At 46.0% G+C, this 21,372-nt stretch overlaps 7 protein-coding genes across 7 annotated transcripts; 3 read left to right on the top strand and 4 right to left on the bottom strand.

Annotated features, from left to right (window-relative positions):
- Positions 1-349: 349 nt before the first annotated feature.
- PADG_05705 (uncharacterized protein) lies at positions 350-1,538 on the bottom strand (the record flags this gene model as incomplete). The annotated part of the gene is made up of 2 exons (XM_010762560.1): positions 350-564; positions 680-1,538. 2 exons carry the CDS (start codon positions 1,536-1,538, stop codon positions 350-352), a joined length of 1,074 nt encoding a protein of 357 aa, XP_010760862.1.
- Positions 1,539-5,016: 3,478 nt separating this feature from the next.
- Positions 5,017-9,248, bottom strand: PADG_05704 (uncharacterized protein; the record flags this gene model as incomplete). Its single annotated transcript, XM_010762559.1, has 4 exons — positions 5,017-5,430; positions 5,495-5,833; positions 5,891-8,924; positions 9,016-9,248. 4 exons carry the CDS (start codon positions 9,246-9,248, stop codon positions 5,017-5,019), a joined length of 4,020 nt encoding a protein of 1,339 aa, XP_010760861.1.
- Positions 9,249-10,118: 870 nt separating this feature from the next.
- PADG_05703 (uncharacterized protein) lies at positions 10,119-11,100 on the top strand (the record flags this gene model as incomplete). Its single annotated transcript, XM_010762558.1, has 3 exons — positions 10,119-10,279; positions 10,467-10,722; positions 11,017-11,100. 3 exons carry the CDS (start codon positions 10,119-10,121, stop codon positions 11,098-11,100), a joined length of 501 nt encoding a protein of 166 aa, XP_010760860.1.
- A 1,489-nt stretch (positions 11,101-12,589) lies between these two features.
- Positions 12,590-14,145, bottom strand: PADG_05702 (uncharacterized protein; the record flags this gene model as incomplete). Its single annotated transcript, XM_010762799.1, has 3 exons — positions 12,590-13,123; positions 13,213-13,950; positions 14,020-14,145. 3 exons carry the CDS (start codon positions 14,143-14,145, stop codon positions 12,590-12,592), a joined length of 1,398 nt encoding a protein of 465 aa, XP_010761101.1.
- Positions 14,146-14,911: 766 nt separating this feature from the next.
- Positions 14,912-17,041, bottom strand: PADG_05701 (uncharacterized protein; the record flags this gene model as incomplete). The annotated part of the gene is made up of 2 exons (XM_010762798.1): positions 14,912-16,884; positions 16,957-17,041. The coding sequence occupies 2 exons, from the start codon at positions 17,039-17,041 to the stop codon at positions 14,912-14,914; spliced, it is 2,058 nt and encodes a 685-aa protein (XP_010761100.1).
- A 1,073-nt stretch (positions 17,042-18,114) lies between these two features.
- On the top strand, positions 18,115-18,675 carry PADG_05700 (uncharacterized protein; the record flags this gene model as incomplete). The annotated part of the gene is made up of 1 exon (XM_010762797.1): positions 18,115-18,675. The coding sequence occupies one exon, from the start codon at positions 18,115-18,117 to the stop codon at positions 18,673-18,675; it is 561 nt and encodes a 186-aa protein (XP_010761099.1).
- Positions 18,676-19,788: 1,113 nt separating this feature from the next.
- On the top strand, positions 19,789-20,886 carry PADG_05699 (uncharacterized protein; the record flags this gene model as incomplete). The annotated part of the gene is made up of 1 exon (XM_010762796.1): positions 19,789-20,886. One exon carries the CDS (start codon positions 19,789-19,791, stop codon positions 20,884-20,886), a length of 1,098 nt encoding a protein of 365 aa, XP_010761098.1.
- Positions 20,887-21,372: the final 486 nt, after the last annotated feature.

Genomic DNA, 21,372 nt, shown 5'->3' with positions numbered 1-21,372 from the left:
ATATTGCTCTTTCCAGGACTCGAAGAAGAGGGTATCACACGAAAACTAAGCTTGCATTCGTTAAATCATACTGTAAGGGGGTATTTAAGTGGGCGAATCTCTATGAAATGTGGGTGTGTATCCGGAGCTCGTAAAGTAGAATGTTTAGGTAATGGAGTAGAGGAAAGGAGGGTGGCCGTTAGGTACATAACTTGTTCTTTTTGCTTCTTCTTTTCCTTTCATTTGCTAGTCTCGTCGTTCGTAAGTTGGAAAGGGGATGATGTCGAGGGAATGTCATAATTTTGGAGGTGTTTGTAAATATTTACTTAAACTATACCCATTATAAAGACGATAGCTATGAAGGTAAATATTAGCGCGGCGGGGGACTGAACGTCATATGGCTAGGTGGAAGGTAGGGCGTCAAGACCATTTGTCGGGCGCTTTCTTCTCGAACTTTGATCTCTTTCTCATCCTGGATGAGGGTGCAGCATGTGCAGCAAGTTGCCCGAACGCAGTCTGATGGAATGCTACCCGGTATTGCATACGCACGACGGGTGCGGGAATGTTGTATCGTTGCCATTAGCCCTGTCATGGTTGAGTTAGTATATTCATACAGGGAAGAGTGGTTTATTATAAGAAGACGATAAAGATAGAAAACGGACGGAAGGCCCAGGCTCAGATGTAGGGGAGAAATACGTACATTGGCATCCGCATAAGAGAGCCATCGCAGTGCAGGATGCATTGCAGGTTTCATAGCCTAGTAGGTTTGTAGGGTCCTTTAGATCTGATTTCCTGTTCAACCGATACTGCGTCCGACCGTATAGAATACACGGGCAAAATATTCCCAGACAGCAAGTACCGAAATCTGAGCAATCACAGAGTCCATGAACCCATGTATCGCCTCTCAATCCTTGATTTGGATGCGTCACATGACCTGTAACATGGCCTAGATCGTGATTGTTTGGTATCGTAATATGGCCCACACGAAAGGCTGGGGTGATAGATCGCGGGTTATATGCTGGCGAAGTAGTATGTGATTCCAGCGGGTTGTTGTCGGGCCCAATTATGAACTCATTTTCTCGTCCTTCTTGCTCATGTGCGGCTGATGGGGACTTGATCAAGAACTGGCTCCGAGTAGGGAATAGTACGACATTTGGGGGGAGCTGAGGAAACGGAGATATCCTCGGCTGGCTTTGGACATTTGGGGTTGCGTTTTCTATATTATCTGCGTATGGAGCAAAATGTGCCGGGTGTTCTGATAATGGCGGTGCGCTTTGAGTATGAGGGTGTGAGGACGTTGGCTTCTCCAGGATGTCATGATGCATGACTGACGGTATATATGAGAAAGGGCGGCTATGGGTGCGGTGGTCTAACGGTGTTGGAAAAGGCGGTTCTGCCGCATTCGCAGGAACCGAGGGGATTCTCTGCGATGGGTTCTGTTTTGGAAATGTCGGAGCATGGAGCTCTGCTGGAGTGTGCAGGTATGAATACCTGCCGTGGGTGTTATGATGCTCATAATCGTTATTATTCGAAATAATAACCTGCACTCGCGGCCTCATGCTGTAAAGTGCTGGTTCCTAAGAATAACAACGACGGAAAAGAGCAAGAGTCTCTTCAATGCCTGGGAGCAGACAGGTTCCGTCGGATACACTAAACTTGCTGCGACCTGGGAAGTTCTCAGGAGGTATATTGGGTAGCCAGCTATAAACGATTTCGTTGGAAGAGGCTAGCCTCTGGTTGTTGCAGGGAGCACTCTCAGCGCTTCGTGATACAAAGATAGAACGATGGCTTTTCACACGCATTGAGATTGTGGTGCGGGTCCTCGCCTGAGGGGGGCAAACAGCCTTTGAAACAGTGCGAGGCTCTGTATGCTCGACCTGAAGCTAAGGCCTGAAATATTTTGCACCAAAAGAAAACGTTCAAGGCAGCATGGAGATGATGGATGTCAAAGCAGTGTAGAGGGACTCCTTGTCAAGGACGTAGAACGTCTGGGGTGGTGATAAAGAGCGGGAAAAAGAGAAGAATGATAGAAAAAAGTAAGAAATGATCAGGTCGACCTCCTCGTCTTCTCCGCTCATAAGAGCTTGAAACTGATCCCCTTGAAGAGGGGCTTCAAACCAACTTAGAGGGTTCACGCTTGGCTTCACATTCTACACACAGCCTTTCGCTCTCCTTTTGGGAACTCGGACACCAAAATTCGTAAAGGACCGCTTCTTGCCCAGCCCTGAACCCAAACGCCACTCGCAAGCATCGCACAGCCCCAGGCTTTGTGGGATCAGAAAGGTTACCTTGGACAATTCGTGGAGTGTCAGCCAGTTGCAGTAGTTGTTAGCGTTGTAAGGGGGCAAGAGGCGGTCGCAGCAAAACGGTTGCAAGTTGGCCAGTCAAAGGCCGTGGTTGAGTTTCTTCTGCTTGCTTTGCTTTTACGGGAATGCGCTGCGGCCGGTATGTCTCACAATCTTGGAGGGTTGCAGGGTGCGAACTCTCGAAGCGCGCTCCATCAACTTATTCCACAGTTGCGAACAGTCCCTGGGAACGGCCCGGGGGAGTTATGCTGTGAGTCGTTGCGTGACTCTTGTGAGTTTATTTCTTATGCGGGATGGTTGGTTACTGTTGGTGCCACAGATGGAACAATAACTAGATAGATAGTTAGTTACCCAATTAATCCCGCTTCAAATAGGATAACTATCACAAGATTTACAAATGCTGCGTAGGATCCTTCGTAGGTACAGAGTAATTACATAATTACCAGTATTCCCTCTTGATGGAAACTCGCTCACTCAACTTTCTGAGTCCAAAGCAAAAGGATTTCTAAAGAGTGTCCTCACATCAACTCCAAGTTTCAAGCCAGCCCTCAACAATCCAACCGGAGTCGCTGAATGGTCGACCAGCCAAACTGTTCCTTTCCACTCACTGCCTCTACGCCATCATAAAATATCTCGAGTGGGTTTACAGCATGCAAGACTTCACCAACACCTTAGATGATCTTTTGACAAGGTTTCCCAGCTACCGATTCACGTCCATTGTTTGTTTCTAGGTTTGTGATTCAAAAAAGAGCATGAGCGGCGCTTATTTGTATGATCGCTTCTGAAGGCTCCGTCTATCGGAGGAACTAGTTAGTAGTTATTTGAGTTTATGACTCCAACTTCGGGATGGCACCGATTGCTGTATCTGGACGTGATAAGATTGATTCCTTGGATGATATGCATTTTCTGGGTTAACTACCACTGTTTATAATTTTCTTTGTAAAGAGACTGAAATTTAAAGTTAAGCGCCCTCAATTTTGATTCGTGCACAATGTATCTCAAAAACGTAGTTTCGACTACTTTCCGCTCGGCGTCATCTTGATCACAGAGAATATTCCCCAGGTCCCTAGGAGCTTACGTTTGGATCGGATATCTCCGAATCATCCCAACACATGCATAGTTACCATCTTTCAGATCATTGGTAAATATAGCAATTTGCAAGTGATATTTAAGCGCTCTGACACTCTGGAAGTCACTACTAATCAATATCCACCTAGACACGTACTTGGCAATGAGGAGGTCAATAGTATATAGTCTTCAGAGTCTTCTATATGCCTTTTCACAGATTGAGTAAAAGGGAAACTCGACATAGCATATCAGGCGAACTGTTTTAACAGACTTGGCCAACTCTCAGTCACTTCTCCGGATTGGCTGACTTATGTCTATCACGCAGTTGGTCCGAAATCTTTCTTTGTCCCTCTGCTCCCACTTAATTGACAGCCGTGCTCAGGATCCCAGTGCAAATGTGCAGTGACTTCAGGTACATCGTACAAGAGTATGGATAATCTCCGTTGTAGTATTCTATTTAGAGGCCGATTTTTGAAGAATTTTTCAAGAGGGAGATGGCAGTTATCGCAGTGTCATTCAGCACCGCCACGGCCCTCTGAAGACCCCACTCAACCCCCTTCGTCTCTGCTCTGTATCTGCCATCTTGTCCGTAATACGGACAAGGTTACAGGAAAAGAACAAATTGCTCGTACCGGAGCATGATGCTCAGCGATTTACCAGCTCCATAGTCTGACATGAGATGGCTTCTGAGTTTAAGAAACACTTCTGGAAGAGCAATATCTAGGACTTTTGATGGTCTACCAAGTGATAACCCGCGAGTTTGCTATCACGTAGGAACTGTCTTCATAGCTTTTGAGAGAGACGACAAACGAAAGCCAAGCCAAGCTAATCGAGTTGATCTGCGAACCGGCAACACACCCCTGTTCATAACAAAAGTGAAGTTTGATTCGCGACACAGCGCTCCATCCCTTTATCAGGAGACTTATCAGATGGAAATCTGATGAAATCTATTGCCGCGGTAGATATGCTAAAAACTTTGGGAAAATCCATCAATGGAGGGGGTTAGGCTATGTGCTATATGCTCGTGGAGCGGGATAGCTCGGCACGCAAACCCCAGGTAATCTGGATGTGAGAACCTAACAGGCATGGGGGCGGGACACGAAGCATTTATACCTTGCCCAAGATACCCGTACATGATTATAAAGCTTCAACTGGCATCCGCAGTAGCTGGTCTAGTAACGAACTCAATTCTCCTGATGATAATCAACAATCAGGCCTTTGAATAGCATGAGATGATCTTTCAAGATTATAAATAATGAAAGAAGAGCTTTAGCACTTGTGAAGAAGAAGAAGAAGAAGAAGAAGAAGAAGAAGAAGAAGAAGAAGAAGAAGAAGAACTCTGCAAATATCTTAGTGTACTAAGATGCGAGTGCTTCCAGAATACCAGAATATATTCGAATTCTCGAAGTTCCCTTGAAGATGGCATAGAGTCATGTTGTCTCTGTGTTCGATATCAATATTCTCATTTTCCGTTCAGTTCAAACATAATCCGATAGCGAAAATACCAGGTTCAATGTGAGAGAAGGCGTAGGGAAACAGAATTTCAATCTACCATGAAATTCAATATCCCTTCGGAATATAGATACAATGGCAGTTGCCCAGTTAAGAAGAACTGATATAAATACCAGCAGCGCAACAAAACACAACATCCAAACTTAGCCCATTAATCCTTCGCCAACGACCGGATCAGAACCGCAAATTCCTTCCCAATCCACTCCACATATGCCTTCCACGCATGATGCTCACCCGACGTCTCCGCGCCAGGAAATGCCTTTTGTAATTCGCGCGAAATCTTCAGCACACCCAATGATGCATCCTGCGCCTTCTCAAGTTCCTGCTTAACAGCATTCTCCTTGGGCTTTGTCGATAATACGGTGCGGAAGGGTTCGCTTAGCGCGTCTAGACGGGCGCGTGTTTCATCTGGTGCGAATGTGATTAATTTTGATATCATCAGGCTAGATAGGGTGCGGATATCCTGCTCGTCTTCGATGCCGGCTAAGATACGGTCAAAGATTTCGGCTATGTTCAGGGTTCCGAAGGCTACGTCTACGCAGGCGTAGAGGGTCTCATAGGCACTCTATTATTTGAAAGTTAGTTAGATAACTTAGGATGTACGAATAATATATTTGGTGATTCCTTACTTTTCGAACTTCCAGACCGACATCGACTTTATGTCTAAACGGGCCCATCTGGACCTCTCTGACAAGGGCGGGATTTATTCGGGTATCATTGATAACAGCTGGTAATATTTTGCTGAGATGTGGAATAACAAGGCTGGTCTTATTGTGGATAGCGGAATTGACCGTTGTTAGGGCTAGACGATGATTTCCCAGGTCCGTGTCATTGAGCATCGTAACCAGAACTGGGATGATGAGAGGCCGCAAAACATCATTGTAAGAGTCACTGGAATCGGCAAGTGTATATCGGAAGGCGGAGATGACTGTGCCCCTGACTGCCGGGTTCTCATTTGAAAGGTATTCCTGCAAGAATTTAGTTTCTAGAAAATCTTCTCAGCTGATGTGTTGTGGTTATTTTACCTGAAGCAAGGGGATATATGAGGTCGGATCAATAAGGGCCAGTCTTCCAATGCATTCCGCGCCAACAGCACGGTTATCTTCGTCATCAGAAGCAGAGAGCAGTCTTTGCCAAAGACGCGTAGCAAACGGTGCCACGTCCGGCCGCACACTTTCAGGGTACTGAAGGATCTCTTTCAGAGAATGTAGTAGAAGGTACTTTGATGAAGTGGACTTCTCCAGTCCTTCCAAAATAACAGGCAAATACAATTTTATATTGCTCGCGCCGGAATTCCCAAGGGCGACGGCTGCAGATAATCGTACTTTGTCGGATTTAGAGTTGAAACTCGAGATGAAAACTTGGGGTTCCAATGGACAGGCAGATCCCATTCGAAGGCCAACTTCACCTAGGACGGCAAGGGCCAAGCATTTTCGCTGAGCATCTTGCGCTGTCTGAAGTTCCGTCAAGAAATCTTGCATCTTTACGCCAATCTTCGGACCTTCGTACACAAGCAGTGTTCCAATGGCTCTTCCAACAACAGCAGGATCTCCATTGACACCAACATCTCGCAAAAAAGCCTTCATAAGTAGAGCCCCTGCTCCCTGCTCCCCGATCACTCGAATCAAAAGTAAGTATGCTTTTAAAACTGTCCCCACCAGAGGTGCCTGTACCACGGAGCAAAGGGCAGTAACGATGTTATTGTTGATGAGCTCTTGCGCATTTCCAGGAATCAACTTCCCTAGGATAACCAGAGTTGGAGTGAGAAGATGCAGATCCTCCGTATTGAGGAGTGGCTGGAGGAAGCCAGCTAGAACCTGTATCGTCTTTTGGTCATAGAGTGCGCGGGTATGTGGATTAATTGCAAGACTTTTGAGAGCATCCAAGCAAGAGCCTCGCAACGCACGGTCGGATTTGCGAAGCTGGGTTCCAAGTTCCAAGGTTACATCATGGACCCAGGGTGCAGTGACGTCTTCGGGACCATTGGCAAATAGAGCAATATCATCGATAGCACGAGCTGCAGCAAGTCTTGTAGTTTCATTTCGTAGGCGGTCAACTAGCAGTGACAGCCCCGTTTCTCGTTGGGCATAAGAGATGAATTTTGTCCCCTGTCCTCCGGACGTGCGGCCCAGCAATACACCAAGAACGTGGATGGCTCGCTGGCGGACTTCCAGGTCACAGCTGTTGTCAGCAATCTTATCAACGATGATATCGAATAGCTTTTCGAGCTGTGATCCAAGATCATGTTCACTAGCAGAGACACGCGGTGGTGTCAAGGCTTTCGCGATCTCCTCAACCGCACCAAGAGCTTCACTTGCAACCCTAAAATTCTTATCGTTCACAGAGCTAGCAACTCCGGGGATAAGCGCAATGAGGAACGGCAGAAGCGCATTAGAAGCATGCGTTTTCGATATCGTAGCAACCAAACTAAGAGTTTCTATCTGCAAGCTGCTAGCACTGACAGAAGTTGTACCTGCAGAGACAGATAACCCTCCCGACAATGTAGATGTCTTTAAGGAGTCTGCGATCGGGTCTTCAATCTGCTGTAGGAAATCAGCAAGTACTCCAAAACGAACAAGAGCCAAGCTTTTCAGCAACGCAATCGCGGCTTGCTTCAATGGTATAGATGCTCGTTTCCATAACTTGACGATATTCTGAATGATACTAGGAGTCAGTTTTGCAATGTCTGCCTGGGGACCTGTCTTTGGTGTTGATGGAATGGAAATTGGGGAGCACATGGCGTGCGAGTAGGCGACTTCTGACTCTAAATCAAACAGACCAGCATCACTATCTTGCCTTCTCCTTTTTCTGGACGTTCTCGATCTTCCAAAAGCATCAGAAAAGAAGACGTCAGGGTCGACAGCAGCTGAAATTTCGGTGGATTTCTTAACCAGACAAGTAATACTGGCGACAGCTTCAAGCTTAACGGATTCCTCCCTTTCCTTAGTGAACCTTGCGAGAAGAGCGGGTGCGACTTGCTCGTAGATAGAATCTTCCCTCAAGACTTTTGAATCATTCACTTGAGTTGCAATGATCGTGTATAGAACTTTGGCAGCGCATCGGCGGACCTTCCAGCTCATATCATCTATATCACTGTAACCTTCTTCCTCTTCGAAATCATCAAAGTCGTCATTGTCATCATCGGGTTCTTCAGTTCCATCATCATCACTCTCTTCGTCCTGCGTGCCGCCCATTTCTTCATCCTCAACCTCAGCTACGTTGGGGTCGTACTTGAGATACCGCAAGGCCGCATTTATTGAATCCCCAAGGTAAGGTTGCATTTCGGCGTTACAAGATCCGAGTAAAGTCTCCAGCGTCACCAGTGTTGTTTCACGCAACTCATCCATTACAGGATCGTGTTCCCCTAAATCCGAGGCGTCGTCATCCATTTCGTCCAACTCTTGCTCACTAACAGCTGAAAGCACAAACGGGGCCAAAGTTTTCACATAAGACCCGAATTTGGCCGGAATGGACCTAGCCAATGCCCCTATTGTTGCAATAAGATGTCGACGGCGAGTGGATGTCAAGTGTGGTGATCGGAAGCTCTCAATCAAGTTTGATACGAATTTGCTGAGCTGCCCATCGGCGAAATACGCTAGAAGAGCCGAAACAGCAGTCAACGCTCTCTTTATAACTACAGTTCCTGCATTATCGTTTTCAACAATACCCATCACGGTCGACTCCAGAAATGCCAGTTCCGACTCATTCAGCATTGGCCCAAAGTTCTTTACCACTTCGATCAGCACATCGAGGGCCTCGCTACTATAACCCCTCTGCGGATCATTCCTCAACATTCCCTTCCTTTTTGATGGCTGTTTAGATGGCCCGGCTTCCCCTACAAGTTCAGGAATTAGAACCTTGGAGACGGCTAAATACCCTGCTTGCGATTCTCGAGTAGGAGGAGCGCCGGGGTCGGGACGGGGCAAAGCTGCTAATATGATTCTCAGTGCCGTGTTGGGAACTGACGTATCAATGGTCTCAGAGTTCGTCATAGAAATGAGTTTATCGATTAAGGGACTTAGTATTTCCAGTGGAAGGCGAACGACAAGTGGTTTTAAGCTGTGGGAGAAATTCGAAAAAAGTTAGTGTTGCGAAATGTGATGTTCCACAGGAGATTTCAACGGTGGTTTTGAAGCCCTACAACACATACCATTTCAAGGCCTGATTTTGCACTTCACCATGCTGATCTTCGAGAGCTTTCAGCAGGCCCTCTACCAGTCTCGAGCAAGATTGTGTATCCTGAGAGAGGAAGGCAGAGTTTGGCTGTTCGAGGGTGGTTAACAGGTCGTTGAGAGACATATACCGGATGTCGGGGTCCGGATCAGACAGCTTTGACAGTAGAGCGTTTAAGCTCTGCTGGGCCGTATGCTTTTCATAGGCCATGATATCTGTTTGTTCGTACAGTGGGAAATCTCGGTACTAATGTAGCAACCAAGAAATTAGCGGATATGTTCATGTACAAGTAGGATGTCAGAATCCTGATAGCATGATACATAGACCTGGAATTGGGAAAGTGCAGCAAAGCTGAAGCTAACTTACAAGAAGATGATGTCTTGTTAGGTGTATAGGCAACAAGGGACAACACGGCCAACTCAGAAGCTATCAGTCTGCATGATGTAGTTAAGGTAGCCGAGGGGTCATATGCAGTTAGTCTGACCAGTTGCCAGAAGCTGCGGGACTGATCAGAGAAGAAGGTTAAAAAGCAGGCCAAAAAAGCTGCATGCAAAATGAGGCCCTCTTCCTGGGATTGTTTGGCTGTTATATGTTTGAGTTTGTTTGGTCGGGTAAAGGTCGGACTGAGTGGTTGTTTGATAGATGTCCCCGCGTTTACAAGTTTGAGAGGGTGGGATGACTTTTGAAGAATAGTTAACAGAGGTAGTTAACTTACCGGACTACTGTCTCTACTTGCACTCTCCGTCCATATATACTACAACTAAAAGATCTGTTAAACTAATAGCACAATTTCCTTTCCCTATCTACCATGGCATTTTCTTAAAACTGCCCCCATATACGCAGTTTTAATGACCCAACTGTCACTCCCTTAGTCATCGTGAAATACCCGCTGTCATCATCAGTCACGTGTTCTTCAACACTTGGGCCTCTTGGGAAATCTTGGAACTTGCCCGTTCCCAGCTAACATTTCCCCATCTTTTTTTTCCCCTCATATTTATCCAACTTCAACCTGCAAGATCCCTCCAATTGCACCCCAATTGCATTAAACAGAACCAGACAACCAGTCTATATATGCCCACCATGGTTGTCTTTCGGTCATCACCTCTCATCCGCACTTTTTTCACCGCTCAACAATCCACCAGAGTAGCCGGCACCAGAGCTTCATCGCGGGTTTGGCAGCAGGTATCAAGAAGGACATATGCCTCCGGCCTCGAGGTTAAGAAAACCAGTGATTTGCCATGGTATGTTTTATATACTTAAATTATATGTAATTTTTATTTCCATTCAAAAATTTCCAGTGACTCGCACTCTATGATTTAATTAATTGGGACATTGTTTCTTGGCAGAAAACCACGTTATTAAAACCCCTACCCTTTCCTTTGGTAAAACAGGCTATCTAATACTGACAACTACCTTGTGCTGGGACAGGCTAATCGGATCAGTTGCATTCACTGTTCCAGCCGCTGCATATCTCCTCTCTGAGAGCCCGAAGCCAGTCCCAGAATCCCATAAGGACCCCGAGGAACCGCAATTAACGGAGAAGCAAGCGACTACAAAATCTGAAGAAAAGGAAGAGATGAGCGCTGCTGAGCCTGTACAGGTTGAGAAGGAGCCGGATGAACCCCAAAAAGCGTCAATTCCTGCCGAGCTTGAGAAGGGGGAAGCCAAGCCAGAGAAGGGAGAGGTACGTTAAAAGTTTATATCTTACCTGTATTGTGATATATGTATATATCACGGTTCAATGGTCTATTTTAGAATTGGGATATTGGATTTATTGATATTATTTCCTTTCTCCTTGTGTCGTTGGCTTTTTGGGTTTACATCTATATTTCTTATCACATCGCCCTACCCTCACACCACCAAATTTCCCCTAAACCAAGCAATGGTCTCTGCCTATGTAGGTAGAGCAGTGGAGCACCTACCTAGTGGTATCATTGCAAAAAAGAAAAACAAACATCTCTCCCTAACATCTTTTCAGGCCGATGAGAATGAATCCGATGACGATGGACCTGCAACTCCTTCAACCGAGCAATCTGAAGACGAAGGGGCCAAACCCAATTAATCCACATAGCCAGCTGCTGCAACAACCTCTAAGCAAAATATATCGGGACAGAAATCGTTCATGTTGTGGAAGGGGGTTCCAAGCCCGGTTAGTAGAGTACCGGAGAGAATATAGGTCTAACTTTTAAATGTGAGTTGCAATATGCGGAACGTGGGAGTGGAGAGTGGAGTACAAATGGTGGAAGTGGGAGGGGATGCCCAAGTTTGTACGAGTACGTGTATCTACCAGCTAATGAATGAAAATAAGGAATAAGCGCCAAGTAACAACTCGGCATATTCATTTCTTTTTGCATCGCATTTATATGGTAGATGTGTATATAGTCATTTATATATTATTCTAAACCTTCCCTGTGTTCTTTTTCATCTCCCGGATTAAACCTGGGGATACACACCCGTACTTCATGCTGGGCAAAACAAGAGAAGCACGCGCGCGGCACGCACTGATAAGTAATAAAGGAGATTGAAAAAAAAAAAAAACCCTTATAAGATGTTACCCAATACACCAAAGGCAAGCCCTCGAGATATATCCATCGGCTAGTATCAAACAGGAATATAGAAAAGAGGGACTCTTAAAATATTCAAAATCATGTTTCGGCCAACCGCAATCCATTTAAAAAGTAAAAGAAAGCCAAAACAAAGATTAAACTGCAGGAGAAGAAATTTATATATAAAAGGGTAGAGAAGGGTAGGGGAAACACTAAAACATTATGCATAATGTTATCTGAAGAGAAGAGAAGAAACACAGTGGTGAATGAAAAGGAAAGAAGAAAAGGGGAAAGTCATCATAAAAAAAGATCTAAGGTGTAAAACAACAGCCTGAAATCGAATTAAACAACATGTAGCATTCTCCCCTCCAAAGGCAATATGAAACTGAGGAGGGGAGAAGGAAAAAGAGCTGAAGCAAGAAGATTCCAAGTTAACAATCAAAGAAGATGGCAAAAGTTATCAGCCTGTAAAACCACCTTGAACAGAGAAAAGAAAAGGGGAGGGACCATTATTTACATTATCACTCATTCACAATTCTTAAACGGAAAAAGGTTTGCTCAAACATAATGCTCAATATTAATAATAATATTAATAATAATATATAGAGAAACGAAACACACCTATAACAAGCCAATATACATAAGGAATTGCAGAAAGAACAATCGATTAGCAAACAAACGCCGAGGGAAGGGGGTATTCTCTCGAAACCAACTATTTGAACTCATGCACATGTTTCACGAAGTATGTATGTATGGCAATCGGACGGGGACACGGGGCCGGGAAGCGAGGAATGAATAAATGGGATGGGTGAGTGAGTTAACGCCAATGACTTTTCTTCAATTTTGACGCCCTCAATCCTCTAAAATAAAACCGACAGCGGGGAAGTTTCCCCATAGCCCTTCGTAGTTCGCGCCCCGAGAATTTTCCTCATTATTTTATACCAACTTTATAACAGGAGACGTGCATTCGTAACATCTCCTCCCCCAATTACCTGCTCTTTTTCTTCAATTCGGGCGATCATCATCACCACCAGCCCCATTAGCTCCAGCTCTAGCAGCAATTTCCTTCTCCTTCGCCGCCCTCCTTGTAACGCGCGGTTCAGTAGCACCATTATTCAGCACACCAAAACCTGTGACGGCGGCATTTGAAGAGCCATCACCAATCTGAGGGGACTTTGTCGGGGTAGTTTGCTTCTCCTCTTCATGCTCCTCCTCGTCATCTTCATTGTCACTCCGCTCGTCCCGCTTCACATCGCTCAGCACGTAGTTCTTCGCGATGCGGAGAATCAGGAACAGCCAGAGCAAATTGATGGCCTGTAGGGCACTTAGTAGGATAAACGTAATGACCTGGCTGAGACGACACTTGTACTGTTCGGTTGCCCAGTTGAGAATGAAGGGGCCGACGGTTTGGAATTTGGTGAGGACGGCCCAGAGAATGCGGAGGTTGAGGTAATGCCGCATGTAAATCCAGATGCAAATGAATGTGAGGAAGTAAGGACCAATGATTGGGGAATCGAGGTAGTTGAGTGTTTTGGAGGTCTGTGGATTTTGAAAATGGATTAGCCTAAACGCCACCTCCACCAACAGCCACAACAAGCAGAGAGAACGGGATTGGGGGTAAAACAAACCGCAAGGAAGAAATCCGAAACGTCATGAGTGATATACACCGCAAGCCCAATGTGGGTGAAATGGAAACGGTAACTTAGGCCAATGAGCGACAATGTAATAATATGATGCATAACCAGCTCCTTGAAATCCTTCCTAGGCTTTTCCAGCATCAACAGCAGCACAATCGCCTGCTGCGCCCAGTAACTGGCTTCCAGCAAGTAATATGCCTTGAAATCCGCCGTTAGCGTCCTATGCGGGAACCCCTTAAACATTGCCGTCGTGTTGAAATACCAGATATCTGTCTGTTTCATGACGTAGAGCCCAAATGGCGCGGAAAACCCGAAATATATCGCCGTGTACCCCTGCTCCATGAACCGGGCCATCTTGGCCTTACTCTTGATGCCACAGGACACGCCCCATGGTCTGATGATGCGCTGCATGATGAATTCGCGAGTGAAGGATAGGACGATCGTGTAGAAGCCAACAAAGTAGAGGTCATTTCTGCCCTTGGCGTACATAGTGGGTCCGCTAGGAGTTTCGCGGCCAGTGGGGTACGAGAGGAAAATGGCGGAGTGTACAGGGTTGGATTCCGTTGGGTTCACGGCGTATATAGCGAGGACAATGAGGAGTAGGATGAGTGGTGTCAACCATGTGTGCTTGAGAGCAAGGTCTTTCCATCGCCGGAATAGTGAGCGCGCCCTCCGCCGTTTTGAATGTGATTTCCGGCTCCTTTCTGGAGCATTCCGCTGGTTGCGCACCTACATTGATTCAAGCACGTTAGAAATAAATCGGGATTCCATTTGACGCTAAGCGGGGAGGGAAAATACCGAAGACGAGGGCGACTCAGGGTAATCTGATATGGAAGCCCGGGAATCCATGGTGGACATAGCTGGAGCTCCGGTGTCCCCTCTGATATCTGCACCGAGACTACTCGACTTCCGTGGTCGCGGCATGAGTGTCTGATAACGCGGAAAGAAGGAATGTGTGGGAGAAGGGAGAAAAGGGACGTTTGTCGTCTTGATGAATTTGATTTATAAATATTAGTTGATGTTCTTTGGAGTTGCCCTTAGCTTCCTCCAGGCCTCTTTTTCTTTTCTTTTCTTGCTTTTTTTTTTTTTTTTTTTTTGGGGGGGGGGGCGTTCTTGGCCTCTTTTGGGCAGTTTTGGTATGTCCGATGTCAGCCTTCCCTGCGCAGATATTGACAGGGCGGCAATGAGAAGGCAGCATAAGACGTTGGAAATTAGACACCAGGAGACATATTGGGTGTAATTGGCGTTGTAATTGCCGACGGAGCTGGGTTTTATAATTACTTTATTTAGTGTTTATTATTGTCCTCTAGTTATTTCGCGGAGGCAATTGGTGAACGGCAGCTCAGGGACCGTCGGAGCTGGAAGTTCTTCCGTCTCCGAAGTTAAAGTCACGTAGTTTGAAGTTAGATGTTTCTGGAACAACATCACGAATGGATCTACAATCATGCTTCAATTGATGCAACGAATACGGCACTGGGAACTCTTAGTATTCATGGCTATGTGTGTACTTACTAAGAGTAATAGAGTAGTTATGTTGTTATAATATATGCTAGGGAATGTTTCTCTACCTTTTGAACCGGGTTTCTGAAGACAGAAACCGAGGACCAGTCCGTATGAGCCGTAGATCGCATAAGAAAATGCAGAATCAAAACATCAAAACCAAAGCTAATACCCAACCATCCTCCCTTAACTATGCAAGATTTACCGTGGGCAGCTCTGCCATGTGCAATTTTGCAGCTCCGTATGGCACCAACTCAACCTCAAACGGCTTCCCAATACACTCCCGATTCCCCGCTGACGGCGGATTCGGAGCATACCCTTGATCCTTTGGCTCCGTCAGTTCCCATTTAATCTCACAAGCTTTCGCAGTAATCGAAACCTGAGTCCCTTTTTCAACCCAGACTGGATTAGGCAGCCGAGTATTGGAGGGGAGACCGTTGAACTGGAGCTTGGACGGATCAATAGCCAACCCCCATTTAGAGGTTGGCCGCATGGTGTACTCTTGCACGTTGTTCGGGGCGCCTGGGTAATTGCTCTTGACGCTGCTCACTTCTGAGCTGATCGGGAGCGAGTAGAGGAGCGAGCCATGGTAGATTGAGACAGTGTCGTTAGCTCGTGGCTCAACGCGGGGTGATGTAGTGAACGAGACGATGACGACGTGTTTACCAGGCATTACGTTGATGCTGTGTATTCCTGTTGTTGGATGTGGGTCTAAGCCTTTGCTCCTGGCTCCGTCGACGGAGACACTGGAGTCTGCATTGTTGACCCACGATGGGACTCTGAAAGCGAACTTAAAGGGGCCTGCTGTGTCGATCCGATAGTACAGCACATTGTCGAAAGGGTAGTTAGTGTCACATTTGATGTTAACCTTCACCCCTGATTTGGTTGTGGTCGTCACTTCAGCTGGCCCGAGCAGTGCGTGCACGATGGCGTCTGAACCAAACCTTGTGAACATATTGGATACGAATTTGGGGTATCCTTGATGGTGGTTGACTGTGCAGCACGGGTAGTTGGGTTCCAGGCCAAAAGTCTGCCCTCGAGATCCAACATTAAACCATGGAGAGTACTTGACTGAGTGGGAGATGGGCTGGTTGACCTGCGCTATATATTGATGAGCCCACCAATCTGGGGTAAGCATAACAGGAAGTGCGTTGAAAGCAGCTAGTTCGCATCGATCTGCAAAATCCCGGTCGCCTATCGACTGGTAGAGATAGCTGAGCGAATACATTGTCTCGACGACCGAACACAACTCTGTTCCTCTCACGGGGCTCAAACCTACGAGTCGCTCATCTGCAATAATGCCGCCGGACGGGCCACCGTGATAACGGAACGTCCAGTTAACGCCTCTCCGAGCAAACTCTAGCAGGCTGTCATCATGTGTAAATCTCCTGATTACTGCAGGAGCCTTCAAACCCTGGCCGGCATTAACGCCATGCTCAAAATGGTATAACTTGTCCGTAACCTCTCTTGGGACAGTGTCGAGGTCGACTTTGATATAATTTCCCTCGGTGAACCACCAAGTCCAGTCATGTCCGCCCTTCCTAAAATATCCCATGCACTCAAACAACTTGTCACCGTTCTCTCTAGGATTATTTTCATAAAGCCACTGCAGGGCCAAAATCATATCCGCCACCCGAGATCGGCCCCATTGCTCATTGAAATCATCGCCTTCGTGCCACACCAGTCCCTGGAGGTTGTCAGACAGCATTGAATGCATCAAGTCAACGAATTTATGCATCGCATTCAAAATCCTCTCGGCTACGGGAGTGCCAGCCTCGGCTTCTGCCATCTGTGCCAATCCCAGGAACATGGGATACCGAGCCCAGAAATTTCTTTGAGGAAGTTTAGTTTCCGGTCCGAGCCAGCCATCCTTCTGTTGGTGGGTGAGTATGTAGTCTGCGGCTGTCCGGACCTGCTCAAGCAGCCTCTTGTCCTGAGTCAGATAGGCGAGCGGAACCAGTCCGTTGAACCAGTAGGGCATAGCCTCGTTCAGATTGCTGTAGTCCTGAGTGCCGCCCAGCCACGGGTTCTGACGGACAATTTGATAAAAGTCATACTCGTGGCCAGCAAGACCATCGGCCATCAGCTTCAGCTGATCGCTTAGCCAGCCTTGCGGTTTGATCGAACCCAGCGGGAGGGCTTCAAATATGAATGGTAGCAGTTCTGTGTAATTGGTTAAAATTGTTCGCATCCATCCCACCGGGAAAGTTTACATAAAAGTTTACATAAACGTACGTGTTTCGTTCTTATTCTCCCCAATATCATAGCCATCCGCGACAATAAGTTTCTGTGTCTCGGACCCGGGGATATAGATATTCATCCTGTTGTCTTCCCCAGTTACCAGGCGAGAAAATAAAAGGACAGCACAAAAAATGTATAGGTATTTGTATAATGAAAGGACCCTTGAATTAAAAGTCATCTTGCCTCTCTCGTCTTTTTTTGCTTCCTCCTTGAAAATTGAATCTTCTAGGGTTCAGTTTACCTTGGCCGATGAGCCCACTGTCAACAGCTGTTGGATTGAGGACGAGAACGAGGCGTCGAAGAGGCGGGTTTTAGTATCAAACTTAAACCCAAACGAAGGAAAAGATCTAATATATTTAGATATTCAAGCACTTCTAAGTGGAAAAGACTGTCAGGGCGACTGCATCGTCTGATTACCCCGTGTGATTCGCCGTTGAGGCGCGATGTTGAAGGTCTTCCTCATGTGGTCCTTCGTCTGTCACGGTGTTGCGGAGAATATTAACTGGATGTTTTGTTAGTGAATGACCCCTAGTTACAAATGTTAACTGCTTTAGCGGGTTAATTATTAATAGTTGGTCAACTGGAACTTGCTTGGCGTGCCCCAAGTCAGGAGACTTCGTAGCATCAAATGAGACATTCCCAAGGTTGCCATTATCAAGTAGACGCGAGTGTACTAAGTAAAGGACTGCTGTTGATTTCTACCAGATTCAAGAAAAATAATCACAGCCATCGAGCGTTCTACAATACTTTCCTCCAATATAACTAGTTAGTTCATCTTGCATCTCCCAGAAACTAGACCTAAAGTAGCTAGAGACCGCACAACGCTCGTTATAATACTCAACCAGAGGCACCAGGATAGTCGTTTGCACAGGATACATGGTTATCTACTGAGATTGGATGGCTGGCTGGCTGGAAAGGTATGGCTCCTGACAATAAATGAGCGCGGGACTTGCACCCAATATGTACGAGGTCATTCTTCATTCCAGCTCAAACAACCTCGGGGATATGCCAGCTAGCTTCAAGTTCCCCCTCCAACCAAGTCGAAGCGGTGATTTATTGAGGTTCCATGGATAACTATCTCCAGCGCGTTGGCTGTATTAACCTCACCCATCCATCGATCCCAATTTCTGTGATTTCAATTGTCACGTAATCATGGGAATAAGCACATGGAAGCCAGCGCATGCACTCACTCTCGCGCAACATTTCTCCTTATTTTATCCTGCTACGATCGTAATGAACATCTATCGATGCGTCTTTGGCCATATGGAACGATGCATCAAACATCTTAATACCCCTATCCATCTCGACACGTCTACCAGCATATTACCAGAGCTCATTATTGGGTCATACAAGCCTTCCCTAAAATCTGCACCTGCAATGAAAATGTTTCTTTTCCATACAATGGCACACACAATCTTCAGCCAGTTGCAAACTGTTTTGGAGGCACACCAGTCAAAGAAGAGTCGGGCTATGAGAAGGACTGGGAGCGGAGGCAGAGATAGCACGAACCTTGGAAATGGAGATGAGACGTTTCCAGGCGAAGGTTGGCAAAGGGTGGTAACCACAGCTGGTTACGATGAGAGTGAAGACGATACATCATCTCCCGATCCTGCTGACAAGACTCGACATGAGATATGGACTCGTGCCTGCGGGTTGTCTCTCCAGATCTCCACCACAGGGAAAATGTTGATGGATATGTCTTTCATGCACTGACTTTGGAGGTATCTGTCTTCCACTACGGAGCTAGTAAAGAGTTACACCACCCCTCTTATCCGTTCTGCACGGATAGAGAACGACAGAGCCTAAGGTTGTCCATACGAAGTCAGCTCTATTTAGTCGAACGACGGTCCCCTCTACAGATGCAGGCGGTCATTCGCCAGATAGACAGCATTTCTGAATCACTTGTTTCCAAGACGTTTACTAGACTTTTACAGCAGCCAATGGCACCGAGAGCTGATGCAATAAAAACCCTAATTAACTGTACAGGCCCATTCATCCATAGTCTTGAAATCTCTTCCCACGCTTGCTAATCCATCTATAGTTATTTTCAGCTTAATGAACCCACCATTGGGTTCCACGTGGTGCCGTAAGCCCTACCCGGCCAAGATCCCAAAGCACTTCCAAGTGATGGCGGCAACTTGGACTCATCTCAGGTTGTGTCAGTTCAACGACATCCTGCGAAGCACCAAACTTTCACCAGTTGTTGAAATGACAGCTGACATGCCTCCAAAGATTCTCCTAAGCCAACAATGGCAGTAAATCCAGGAGTTTATTATATTGTATAAGTTACATTATCTCGGCTACCAGCCGAACCCTTTACCAGCGTGAAATTTGAGTACAAACTCTCAACCATCGGTCCAGTTTTATAACCCTTAGCTGTAAACGTTGTTACCACTATATATATCTGATACATGGGAATAGAAGAAATTGATACCTTTAAAGTGTGTCAACCACCCGAGTCAGCTCAATTCGATGACAAAAGAGAAACTCTTCAATGCCAAGAGAAATATAACAGCAAGATGTTTGACGGATCAGCATCTCGTTATTTCCCTTTCCATCTCATACTTTTTGCAATATATAAATTTCGTTCTATCTTGTCTTTTCTGTGTTCTCGTAAGCATTTCTTTCTTTCAATTTCCTAACAATTCTGACCAACAAAGTTCTACACTCAATGTCAAAAAACACCACTGTTTTAACAGATCAAACCTCAAATTGCATATCAATTATCCAGGAAAGGTTGGAGCCAGATTGCCCATTCCAGCGCATCCAGCGCATCCAGCGCATCCAGCACATATATTTTATTCTTAGACCAGAAGAAAATTGAAAATGGGTTTATACGAAAATTTTTCCTTCGAGGAACGACAGCAGAGAGTGACCAGGGAAGCAAAAACAAGCAATGTTAGTCACAATGGCAATGGGGAAGTTCAAGCAACGGGAACCACTCTCCCAGTTAGCAATAATGAACTGTACGACATCAAAGCTGTTCCTGGGAGGGGATTTGGCTGCTTTGCTACCGCAAAAATCCCGAAAGGCACACGAATAATCCTCGAGGAGCCCCTTTTTACGGTCCCCAGCACGACGGAGAATTTAGAATCTGTGGAAAGAACAATTCTCAAAGCACTGAAGGCTCTGAGTAAAGAGAAGCAGCAATCATTCTTTTCGCTCCACAATGCCCATAAAGGCAGATGCAGTCCCGTGACTGGCACCATCAAAACAAATGCTATGCCATTTGGCGCAAGAGGGGCAGAGGGTGCTATATTTCCCCAGGCTGCACGTATCAACCACTCGTGCCAACCGAATACACAAAATACGTGGAATCGTAACCTGGGAAAACTTACGATCCAGGCATTTAAAGATATCGACAAGGGAGAAGAAATTACAATTGCATACGTCGACTGTACGGAATTATATGACACTCGCCAGGAATGTTTTGAGAATGCTTTTGGCTTCAGATGCAGATGTGAAGTCTGCGCGATTCCCGCGGAAGCGACTAAGAAGAGAGATGATCGTCTGGAGGAGATTGCTCGGTTGGATCTTGTGCTAGGAAGTGGAAGACGATTGATGTCGAAGCCGGATGATTGTCTTCAAGACGCATATACCCTTTTCCGGATGCTCGTAGACGAAGGTATAGCTGGTTCGAGGATTGCGCGAGTCTACAATGATGCACTGCAGATTACAATAGCACACGGCGACCGGGCGAGGGCAAAGGTCTTTGCTCAAAGAGCGTATGAAGGGAGGTTACTTCTGGAGGGCGAAGATAGTCCGGAGACGATGAGGTTAAAAGCCTTGGCTGAGAACCCGTCCAGCCACATGTGGTTTGAGGCGACGAAGATGTGGGAACAACCTCACACGGCGATCCCGAAGGATTTAGGAGGGATGGATTTTGAGGATTGGCTTTGGAAACAGAAGAGTTGGAAGACATAAGACAAGATTAGGAATTTTGGATATATCGTCATGTTGAATGTATTTTTTCGAAAAAGCTTTTATAGATCTAGATTTGACTTTCGCATCGAGCATGGCTGATGATTAAGGTTTTCCCTTGCTGTAGGTTATGATTTGCAGAAAACGCTAATCCAAGAATAGAACGACTTGATGATGAGTCAGCACCTTAACTCAACCTTCTCCCAACATCATCTCAAGCAATTACTGTTTCGACCTCCCTCATATCAACTAGGTGAATACAGTAGCACAAGGACTAAGCAGACTTTGGTATGCAGTTTTATCATATTGAGAAAGTTGTCTTGCTCCTCCACACCCAATAATGTTTGTGGATACGCTCAGTCTCTATCATGCAAAATGTCAAACCTTCTCTCAATAATTACTAAATGCCCAGCGAATTCACATTTGAGCATCTATTCACGCCTGTTACGAATGGGATGTTTCCTCGACATAACTTCAACTACTGTATCA

The sequence above is a fragment of the Paracoccidioides brasiliensis genome (genome assembly GCF_000150735.1).
Source record: "Paracoccidioides brasiliensis Pb18 unplaced genomic scaffold supercont2.6, whole genome shotgun sequence".
In the NCBI taxonomy this organism is placed as follows: domain Eukaryota; kingdom Fungi; phylum Ascomycota; class Eurotiomycetes; order Onygenales; family Ajellomycetaceae; genus Paracoccidioides; species Paracoccidioides brasiliensis.
Note: the sequence above shows the minus strand (reverse complement) of the source record. Positions and strands in the feature narration are given on the sequence as shown.